The 10,283-nt window shown below is 38.6% G+C and overlaps 1 protein-coding gene across 4 annotated transcripts in view; it reads right to left on the bottom strand.

Annotated features, from left to right (window-relative positions):
- Position 1: 1 nt before the first annotated feature.
- The window catches only part of wdfy4 (WDFY family member 4), a 39,422-nt gene continuing 29,140 nt past the window's right edge, over positions 2–10,283 (bottom strand). For 2 of the 4 annotated variants that reach the window (XM_020709618.3, XM_011484495.4), the window contains exons 51-64: positions 10,094–10,213; positions 9,885–10,008; positions 9,694–9,800; positions 8,520–8,670; positions 7,471–7,562; positions 6,257–6,466; positions 6,027–6,147; positions 4,156–4,313; positions 2,904–3,062; positions 2,639–2,818; positions 2,317–2,499; positions 1,832–1,919; positions 1,070–1,193; positions 2–948 (exon numbers count right to left, since the gene is read on the bottom strand). In XM_020709618.3, coding sequence (XP_020565277.1) covers positions 885–948; positions 1,070–1,193; positions 1,832–1,919; positions 2,317–2,499; positions 2,639–2,818; positions 2,904–3,062; positions 4,156–4,313; positions 6,027–6,147; positions 6,257–6,466; positions 7,471–7,562; positions 8,520–8,670; positions 9,694–9,800; positions 9,885–10,008; positions 10,094–10,213 — 1,881 coding nt within the window. In that variant the 3' untranslated portion in view covers positions 2–884. Of the gene's footprint in view, positions 949–1,069; positions 1,194–1,831; positions 1,920–2,316; positions 2,500–2,638; positions 2,819–2,903; positions 3,063–4,155; positions 4,314–6,026; positions 6,148–6,256; positions 6,467–7,470; positions 7,563–8,519; positions 8,671–9,693; positions 9,801–9,884; positions 10,009–10,093; positions 10,214–10,283 lie in introns of those variants that run through there. The other 2 variants (XR_013647823.1, XR_013647824.1) reach the window with 2 other exon arrangements.

Raw genomic sequence — 10,283 nt, 5'->3', positions numbered from 1 at the left:
ACCACTTCAATATGGTTGCTTCTTTATTCAAATATAAAACATGTGCACTGATGTGAGAGTATTGGTTTCCTCTCTTTGCAAAGTGATAACCATAATCTCACTTCAGAAGGGTGAGATACAACGGTTGTACCATTGAAGAGTGTGAAAAGTGCATCTGTCCTCGGGTAACCGTAAAACACATGAAAAAAAAAAAAGGAGAAATGCAAAACGCATAGCTCAGCGAAACAAGAAGACATTTTAAATCACCCACAACACACATACATGGCCGTGGAGAATTACGCTCCAAAAGAGCCGTTAAACACTTATAAATACCACATTACAAACCAAACTGAAAACACACTGTGTAAAACAAAAGGCAGATCAAGTATTCACATACCAACAACCGGAGTCATCAAAGCTAAAATGTGGGAGTCTGGTAAAACTAAACGCTGACTTCTGTGCATGCTCAAAATGCGGTTTTTTAGGAACGAATGGTCCAGCTGAGATGACTTTTAAAAAAAAAATCCAGTGTTCAGCATTTACTTTATTCTTTTCTTATTTTTTGGAGCCAAACTCTGTGGGTCCCCCCACAAAATCCTTGTGATTTAGAAAATTAAAACAGAGCTAGATCAATTAAAGCAATACTGCTTTAGTGTCACTTTTAGGAAACCGGTTCAATAAATAAAACCCTGATTTAAGTCTCCCTGAATTACACATGAAAATTCAGTTAAAATTGACATTTAAAAATACAGAATGCAGCATTCATATAGGAAGTTGGTCGTAAGGAAGAATACCCCCACAGGGGCAGCAAATAACAGAGGAGTTCTTACTCCTCCACATGGTTTTATACCTGAACAGTCTCCAAACACAAATGGAGAATTGGTGGTTTTGAGTTTGTCTACCTCTCACTCACAAGTCCAAGTGAAAACTCTTCCCCAGGCATCTCCGACCAAAAGAGTAGCATGACTCCTGCGCCGGAAAAAGAGAATATGTGGTAAGAATTGTGTGAAAAGTGGTTGTTTTTAAAGAAAAATATTCAAATTTAGTCACTGCCAAAACTAAAAAGGTAGGTTTGAGTTGTTCACTGCACCTGGACATGGCCAGAGAGGTGATGGCGGGGTTGTTTTTGCAGCGGCGCTGCGTCTGACCACTGCTCAGCTCTTCACATAACATCAGTCGTCTCCTCCAGCCTTTATCCTGGCCCTGCTCTCTCTCTGTGAATTCATCACAAGATTACATTCCTTTACTATGAAAATAACAGGTGTGATGTCCTGACCCCGTGATCCCCACCAACAATTATACTGTGAGTAACCAGAGTCCACCTGCAGTCAGCAGGTTTTTAAACGGAGCAACATCCTTCAGACATAAAAGCTTCAGGGTTACGTAAAGACTTGTCTCAATGTAATTTGAAAGCATAATACTCCTATGAGGTGACGCCAGGCTGTAACAAACGTGTGCCAAATTGGATCTGGGTATTATTGCTTTCTAAATTATACAAGCACACACCCATACGTCAGCAGAACTACTCATCAGCGTTTACTGCCTCTATGCTTAATAAGTTTATAACAACATAATTCCTTCTAACCCTAATACTAGTGAGGGATGTGTGGCCATTACAAGCCTTTATCTGAAAACAATGCTGCTTAGGTCTGAGATGAGCTGTTAAAAATGTATCATCTCATACTAAAAAACATCTAATTAGAAAGTGGGATTGTTCTTAAAGTCCAAACAGTGCTCCAAAGTTGCCTTTTAATCGGTTTCAAAGTTTTGCTACTTTCTTTCAGCCACTCCTATTATCTGTTTTATCACAAATTCCCACATACATATCTTATCCAGCTGCCAGTAACATTACCGTCTCTCTCTGCTCCGTCTAGCCCCGGGGGTGCAGGCTCTTCTGGAGGGCCAGGTAATTGTGTTCTGTTGTACTCTGTCCTCCATATCTGTGTGAGGGACACATAACGAGTGGCAAAATCACAGACATAATTCAACATAATAACAAGCGCACTTACAAAGGGTTACTCAGATTGTCAAATGATTGTGTGTGTTGCTTTTGTGGGGGTTTGTACCCCCGCCCCCAAGTGATGCACAATGTAGAGTTTGGAGTTTTGATTGCAGAAAGGCATTGTATGATAATAACAATCCTGAGCAAAAAAATAAAGCCAGACGACACACATACACACACTTCCCCCATGCTGTTATTAATACCTCCAATGGACACTGGTGCCTGAGAGGCTAATATCAAGTTAATGACTACCAAAGCAGAATACTGTACAGAAAACAAACAAACAAAAAAAACTGTGACACCATCTGCAATGCCCCTGCACACAAGAAACTCACCCGCACAACGCCGTCTGCACAGCCTGTGACTATGACATTCCTGGCATCCCACTCGTGACGCTGCGTAAGGCCGACACACAGGATGTCTGCTTGAGGCCCACAGGACGTGTCTGTGCGAGTCAACAGCTGACCCTTCATGGTCCACAGGTACAGTGAAGGTCCCGCACATGACGCAATCTCACCCTGGGACAGAGGGGAAGGGTGTTGGCTCTCGAATGTGGTCAAAAGCTGCACAACAGTACTCCCATCCTCATACAGTTCATTAAAAGGGGAGCAGCATCATGGGCAGATTCAAAGGAAGCAGACAGAAAGGTAGACTTACAGTTTTTTCATTGATAGCCAGAGCAGAGATGCTGGTTGGGTGCCCGGCTAACTGTGTGATGTAACTCAACTCCTCCATGTCCCACAAGATGCAAGTAAGGTCACGAGAGCCACTCACTATCAAGCTGTGGACCTCAGATGCAGCTAGACATGTCACCGCATCCGTGTGACCGTATAGGGGCTATGACAGAGTCAGAAAGTTTAAAAGCGCATTACATGAAGAAAACTGACACTGTGCAAGTAGAGCAGTGTGCAGACGACCCTACCTGTCTGAGCTTCATGCGGATGAGTTTGTCCTTGCTGACAGCAACATCCCATACACAAACAACGCCACTGCTTCCAGCTGTGATGACAGTGGTCGGGTTGGGGCAGGCGGCGCAGTACGTCTCTCCCCAGTCACACAAATTCTCCCTCACTGCAAAGTTCTAGTGATAGAGAATAAATGATCCATTACTAAAACATTCACTTTAATAAACTGACCATATTTTGTATCGTGTGCTGTAGGGGTGTAACGATTCATTTTAACAACATTATGATTTATACCAAAATCTATGGTTGCTGATGTGATTTATTGTCAATATTGGTTCATTTTGAACGATTCAATTGACGGACAAAAAATCGATCCCTGACATCTTTGGCCAAAACGTCAACCAGTGTGACTCAGAGATAAATACCTAGGTACCAAACACTGCAGGTGAACTTTTCCAGATTCATTGTGTTTCTTGCAAAATAATAAAGTGTAAATGAAATATGTGTCCAAAAAAACAAGTAACCAAGAATAAATGGCAAATCTATTCACATTTTAGTTTCCTAAAGTTCCGCCCACTGTTGCTTTCCACATCAGAAGAATCCAAAGGGAACAGTATTACAACATTCTATCACACTGTGTGGTCACATGTCTTTGCAAAAACATTTTTTGCTGCCATCACATGTGTGTTGTCCACTGTGACGTCACTTGATCGCTTTTACATTTTAGTACAATAAACTTACTAAGCCTCATCCAAATGGTATTTCCCAGTATTGATATAAACAATTTATTTTGTATTGAAAGGATTTTAACATGGTATGGGTTGATTCAGTCAAAAACTTGACCCAGACAGATAGATCTGGGAGTATAAATCGATTCATCGGTTAGGTCGAGTAATCATTATACCCCCAGAGTACTGTGAACTGGGAAAAAATAGTCATTCCCATCATACCTAACTGCATTTTTGACATTATTTTTTAAAAATATTTTTTTGAAATTTGAAATCTTAGCTTTAAAGCAGAAATATAAAACAACGCAAATAAACATTTTAAGTTGAATAGCAGGGCTTCATTATATTAAAAAAAAACATTTTTAACTAAATGGATCACTTACATTGGTTTCCCCATCATAATGAGCCATTTATTTCAAATTGACACAAGTCACATTTCGCTGTATTTCTTTAAGTTTGGTTTGTATAAGTGTGCCTGGTTGTGCATTACAATGAATAGAAGACAAAACCTCTCTAAAGCCTTGTATTCCTGCATGCATACCTTTCCGGTGGCATAGTTTCCAAAGGCACAGCTGTTGTCCGGGAATCCCCAGCTGAAGAAGCAGCTCAGCAAAGAGGACAGGAGAAGCTGGTTTTTCTCGAGAACCACAACCTCTTTTTCCAGGCATATTATCTGACCTACTGGACCTCCTGCCAGCTCTGTGGTCAGACAGAATCCGAAGGAAATAACATTATTTAAAGTCAACTGTACAGTATTCACAAATGAATATGGTGCAGGGAATCCTGTAAATATAAGGTCATATTGGCAAACATAAAAAAAATATTTTAAATAAACTTGTAAGACCAAGTGAAGGTAACAGCTTTCAAACACATCACAATAAGTGTTTGGAGTGGAGTAAACTTGCAAAGTATTTCATTAAACTGACCAGAGAAAACTGGGCAATTAAAACAGTTATTCCCAGCTTACTAGAGAGCAGGTTTGGTCCTGGGGGGACACCTGCATCACAGTAAGTGTATGTGTGAGTGTATGTGGGGGAGACAAAGTGAGCAAGGCCATAATTGAGCCTGTAATTGACCTATTCATGCAGGAAAAGGGAGAAATCATTATATCCTGCTGCCTGCTCTCCCTCCAAAATCCCAGGAAAGGAGTTCTCTCTGCGTTGGTCTTAATGTTCCTCCTCCTATTCATCTCTATCTGCTTATTGATCAGATCAGACACTGTAAGATTTAATATGAAATGTAATATGCAGGAATCTCTCCCTGAGCATTCGCAGATTCATCTCCTCTCCCTCAGTGGGCCTGTAGGGATATTCAGATTATTAAGTAGGGCTCAGCTGAAGAGTCATCTCCATATTGTAGCTATAGCAGAGAGCTTCTTCCACTTTTCTGTAGGATAAATTAATCTATGTACATTCTCACTGCCTTGCAAAGATTCCCCAGAGAAGTTAGAACATCTAGTGTTTAATAGACAGCAAGTGGTATAACATAAATGAAAAGACAAATCCCAGAAATAGCAACCATAGATGTGCAGTAGTATAGGCTGCAGAAAATCACATAGCAAAATAACCCCAATAATATTTATTTATACATAAATATTCCCATCATGCTCATATTCCCTTCAAGCTTGGTACCTCTATCAGAGGTCTGAGAGCATTAGGGGCCCTGGGCAGTTTCTGCTCCTACAACCAAACACCTCTGTGGATCTCAAATGTTGCTCCTACTCCTAGTTAGGAGTCACAATACCAAGTGTTCCACTGTTGCCTTCACCTTTCACATTTTTTCCATTTGTCTTCTACATACATCAGAGGAAATGTTGGATGCATTGAGACAAATGTAGAGAAGTGGATTTAGATGGCTTGGACACGCTCAGACAGTGATTGTGTTGGTGAAAGGATGCTAGGGTTGGAAAGAGGCCTAAAAAGTAGACCAAAGAGTTGAATGTACTTGAATGAAGCTGATTGGTGTGAGCGAGGAAGATACAGAAGATAGGTTAGCTGGAGCAAAAAGATCCCCAGATCCCCCACATCCACTTGCCTCACAATTTTGGTGTCAATATTAGTATCAGTATTGACCAAGATTAAGAAACCCTCAATTCTTGAAGCGTTGAAAAAATAAAAATATATATATATTTTTTTATTAAATCTTGAGCCCCTCAATTTATTTGCTTCACCCTTTTATTTTGTATGCCATCTGATCTGGGCTGTCAGACTCCTGGTCTTAGCCTAAATTCAGGCTGTTTCCTTTCAATGGCAAGACAAAATTCTTGTTTTTTGGAAAACAGATCAATCAATAAAACTGTTGAAAATATGTATTTTTGAGCCTGTCATTTGCGACGCCCTTCCACTCTGCTGTTCAATGTCTTCTAAAAATCAGCTTGATTACAGTCTGGACTTTTCCTTTACTGTGTTTTACCTTTGAATGGCTGTGCAGGAATCTTTAGTTTGTCCAGTTTAAAGAAGAATGGAGTGGGAGTGGGTGGTGATGATCCTTCTTTCTTAGAGCCACAGCGAGGTGGATGGGGTTTGGTGAAGATCTAAGAAATGGAAAACGATTTTTAAAGATTTTTTATTAACAAAAAGCAGCACATTAGACTTTAAATATTTACATTGACAAATATTTTTAACCCAAGTAAGGCGTCTTACCTGTTTAGGAATTTGTCCAAAATTACTGACATATCCCAAGATTGTGCTCTTGATGATGGGATCCTTGTTATCTTGCCTGCCTTTCTGAATGTAGAAGTAAGGGTGGAATGTGTTGACACTTTCGACTGCAGCTGGACCTTGTTGCCGACATCCGAAGATCAGGTCTATCCACAGGTGGAGGTGTGAACTCACATAGTCACTTTCTAAAGCCTAAAGCAAACAGAGCAGAGAGTCGTTGCACAAGTAAAGCCAGTGAGTTATTACAAAACCGCTAATCATTCAGCTGAAACAACCAGCACTCATTATTGTTTCTGTGAGTGCAATGCTATCACTCAAACTGTTAATATCAGCATATATACAAGAGACATAAAAGTGCTACAAGATTGCACAGCCATAGAAATTATTTATATACAGAAGGTTTTTTTCTTTCTTCCAAATGTTAATTTAGAAGTCCAGGCAAAGGGGAGGCAGAACAGCTGTGTTATGAGCAAATCCACATGTTTAAAATTAAAAAATGATTTGTAGAAAATTAGCCAGAGATTGGTTTTGAAGAGCTAATAGGTGGGCATTATGACCAGGTATATTCCTTGCTATAATAAACCAATCCTGGAAGAATAGGGAAAAAAAATATTAAAACAAGAATATATGGTCTTGAGTTAATTTTTCTTTGGAAGAAAAACAAAACTATGTTTTAAAGTCACTAATTTTATGAGAGTGGTGGCCAATATGAGTAGTTCAGTAGATTACAGAGTTATAACTATCACAGATGCCCCAGGAATAGAAAAACGGGAGGTCAGACTAGAGAAACCAGAAGAACAGAGATACACAATAACACCACACAGGACGGAGAAGCAACCAAGGACAAAGCAAATATTCATTCCATTAACAGCCAGCTGAAAAAACAAGATCATGAAAGATGAAAGCTCCTTTTCAATTTTTTTGTTCCTTGTTACCATCTCATCTTCAGCTTAATGACTATGTGAGTTTGACAAGGGAAACAACTCTGAATCAGTATCAGTCTCTTACACTGTAGCAGAGAAAAAAATTAGTGCAATCAGTACTTTGACACAGGCATCCAGACAGCTGTTGGCTGTTTAGAAACACCAAAACACTGGCTCTACAGTTCATATAAAGATAGCACTGACAAAAATCACGAGGACTTTTGGACAAAAGTCTTTATCTATGAGAAACCACACAACTTCAAGGTCACTGACCTCTCGGTGGACTCTGATGAACTCTTGGGGGTCACCCTTTGCCCAGGGAGGCAACTCAACATCTCCAATAGTAGTTCCATCCTCCATACAACCTAAAGAGACATGGATGTACATCATTATTCATGGTAAACTCAAGTGCGGGCTGCAAAACACAACAGAAAAGCCCAAGGAGTCAATAACGGAACATTAGGTTTGTTTGAGGTAACCCATTCCTGATTCACATTTACAACCACTTGTACACAGAATACTGAATTTACCCACATTGCAGACATAATTTTTGGTTTTTCCATGTACTCCTTCAATAAAATACACAAAAAAAAAGTAGGAACACACAAGACCAGCTTTACCGCACCTCCAACTGATTCAAAAAAATTAATAATGAAATACATTTGAGTATTTTGGGGGTAAAAAGTATTGCTCCTAAACAGTGTAATAAACATTTTATCAAAATCCTTTTATTGTCATTACAATAGCGAGTTGCAACAAAATAAGAGCAGCTTGAGACTCTGAGGTACAAGGAAACGAAAAGAAATTTATGTGCAATGATGCAATATATAAATAACACTAAAAGTATAAGTGAATAGCCTATCAGTAAAAGAGCGAATATAAATAGTACAGTAAAAAAAAAAAAGTACAAGTCCAGTAAGAATAAGGATAAGAAAATCAGAAGCCCAATTGCCAACAAGCTTATGCAGGAGGAGTGTGTGTATGTGTCTGGCTGTTTTTGTGGATGTTCAATAAAGAGACTGCTAGTGGGAAAAAGCTTTTACTCATTCTGGTGGTCCTGAGTTTGTTCTTTGGGTGTAACTGTAAACCTAAAAAAGCCATACATTTTATTCGAATCAGTCGAATGATTTTTTTTTTTTGCCACCTGTTAGCAAATACAGTATGAATTGATCTTGATATAAACTATTAAAAATCCCATTTTACGTCTAATATGTAGCTAGTTAGCTGCACAGATGATTCTATGAGCATCTATAGAACGACAGAAATTTATCAGGAAATACTTCTTTTGGGTCATTAGAAGTGGTAAATGGAGGGTGTCTGACCAAGATGAATGTTGTTGGAGTTGAGCAGGAAGTCAGGCAGGTAGAAGAACTCTGGAATAAGCTCTCTGACGTCTCCCATGTTGTCTTTGGAGGCTGATTCCCACTCTTTCTTTATGCTGTAGAACATGCGCTCTGGGATATCAAGGCCTCCCTGTAAGCAAACAACAAACACTGCCGTCAGACCTCCCTCAGGATGAAGGACAACTTCCATTCAGCATTTTAACACAGAAATCATATTTCAAGCTGTTTGTTACATCAAGCAGGCATGGGGTACTTGCTAGAATGAAAAAAAGCTTTTTATCTTTACGTAAAATTCTATCATTTTGATGGAAACCTCGTGAGAGAGAATGTAATTTAAAATAAATCAATTATCTCAATGAATGAAAATAGCATATACAGTGGTAAACTTGGTTAGATATGTAAATCCAGTTATGGATATTACAACACGCCCGTTATGTGATTCAGAAGACAAAAGGGCATCTCAATTCACCAGATGAACATCTTTATTGCTTTATTCTCACTATCAAATATGCATGTCTTTTCATTATAATCAACTGGCTGCTGTATGCTGCATTGGAATATTTGGAGCCATTTGCATTGCCTTTTTTGAGATACTTTCTGTAAATATTTGCATATATATTAAAATCTCTCAACATTCTGCTTTCACACCAAAAAAAAAAAACATGCACACAGAATGTTGAAACAAGTTCATTTTAGTTTTTTTTTCTTATTATTGGAATCATTTTTATAAATAAAAAGTCACAAAGTGGTGATTGCCAGTGAGAAACAAAAGCAACGGGTTTGCAGAAGAGGATAAAATAAAAGTTGACCTTTTTAAAACTTTTTGGGATAGGATATAAATTTAGCTTTTTTATTTTATTTTAGTGTATGACTAAAGATCTGGAGGCTCAAGTCTTTAGACTAATAACTTCTATGTCCAATTTTTAATAAAAAAAAAAGCAGTCCAAACAAAATGAACTGCATGTACTGTGATGCACACATTTGGGTTTTTTTTTATGTCCAATTTTTTTTTTACAAATTATATTTTATCTCAAAATGTAAAATTATTATTCTTTTCATTATTTTGTCAAATGAACAGTATAACTAGCAGAAGCAAGCAGCTGCATCACACCAGTTTAAAGGTTTTTTAACTTTGTAATGTCTGTGGACTCACCTGCAGCATCTGAAAGGTTTGGGAAAATGGTTCCAACCTGACAAGAAAGGAGGCCACAATAATGGCAGAGGAGTAGTGGGTACAGTAATGGCAACGTGCTGACAAGCCTGTTGAAGGAGTGAGAAACGATTTTAGGGAAAACTGTGAGCTCAGTAAAAAAGGACAGTAGGAAAGAAGGTGACAGCGAACACCTTCAGGATCATTGTTCTCCACTTCTTCGTATCTCTGAAGGAACAGTTGTTTCCTTTTCTCGGTCTGAGCTCCCATTGGTTTTGACAAGTCACGGAAAGTTGCAGGATTGGAAAGATCGATTGTCTGTCAGGAGTAAAAGATGAATCAAACCTTCAACTAATTAAAGTAAATGAATTAGGAGAGAGAAAATCACGTTTTTTGTCTTTACCTCTGACTGATAATCAGCCAAAATCCAGGGGAAAACTGGATACTGCATCAAATCATTGTATGTCCGTCCAGCGATGGTATTCAGATGCATCAAGTACTCAAAGTTAGTTATCTCCTCTTTCTATTAAATAACACACAAACAATGGAAAACAATTCAAAACAAACAGACTTTATCAACAATAACTGATCTG

Source organism: Oryzias latipes, chromosome 15, assembly GCF_053564925.1.
Source record: "Oryzias latipes strain Hd-rR chromosome 15, Olatipes_Hd-rR_3.1".
Lineage (NCBI taxonomy): Eukaryota > Metazoa > Chordata > Actinopteri > Beloniformes > Adrianichthyidae > Oryzias > Oryzias latipes.
This window is presented reverse-complemented; position numbering and strand designations above follow the sequence as displayed.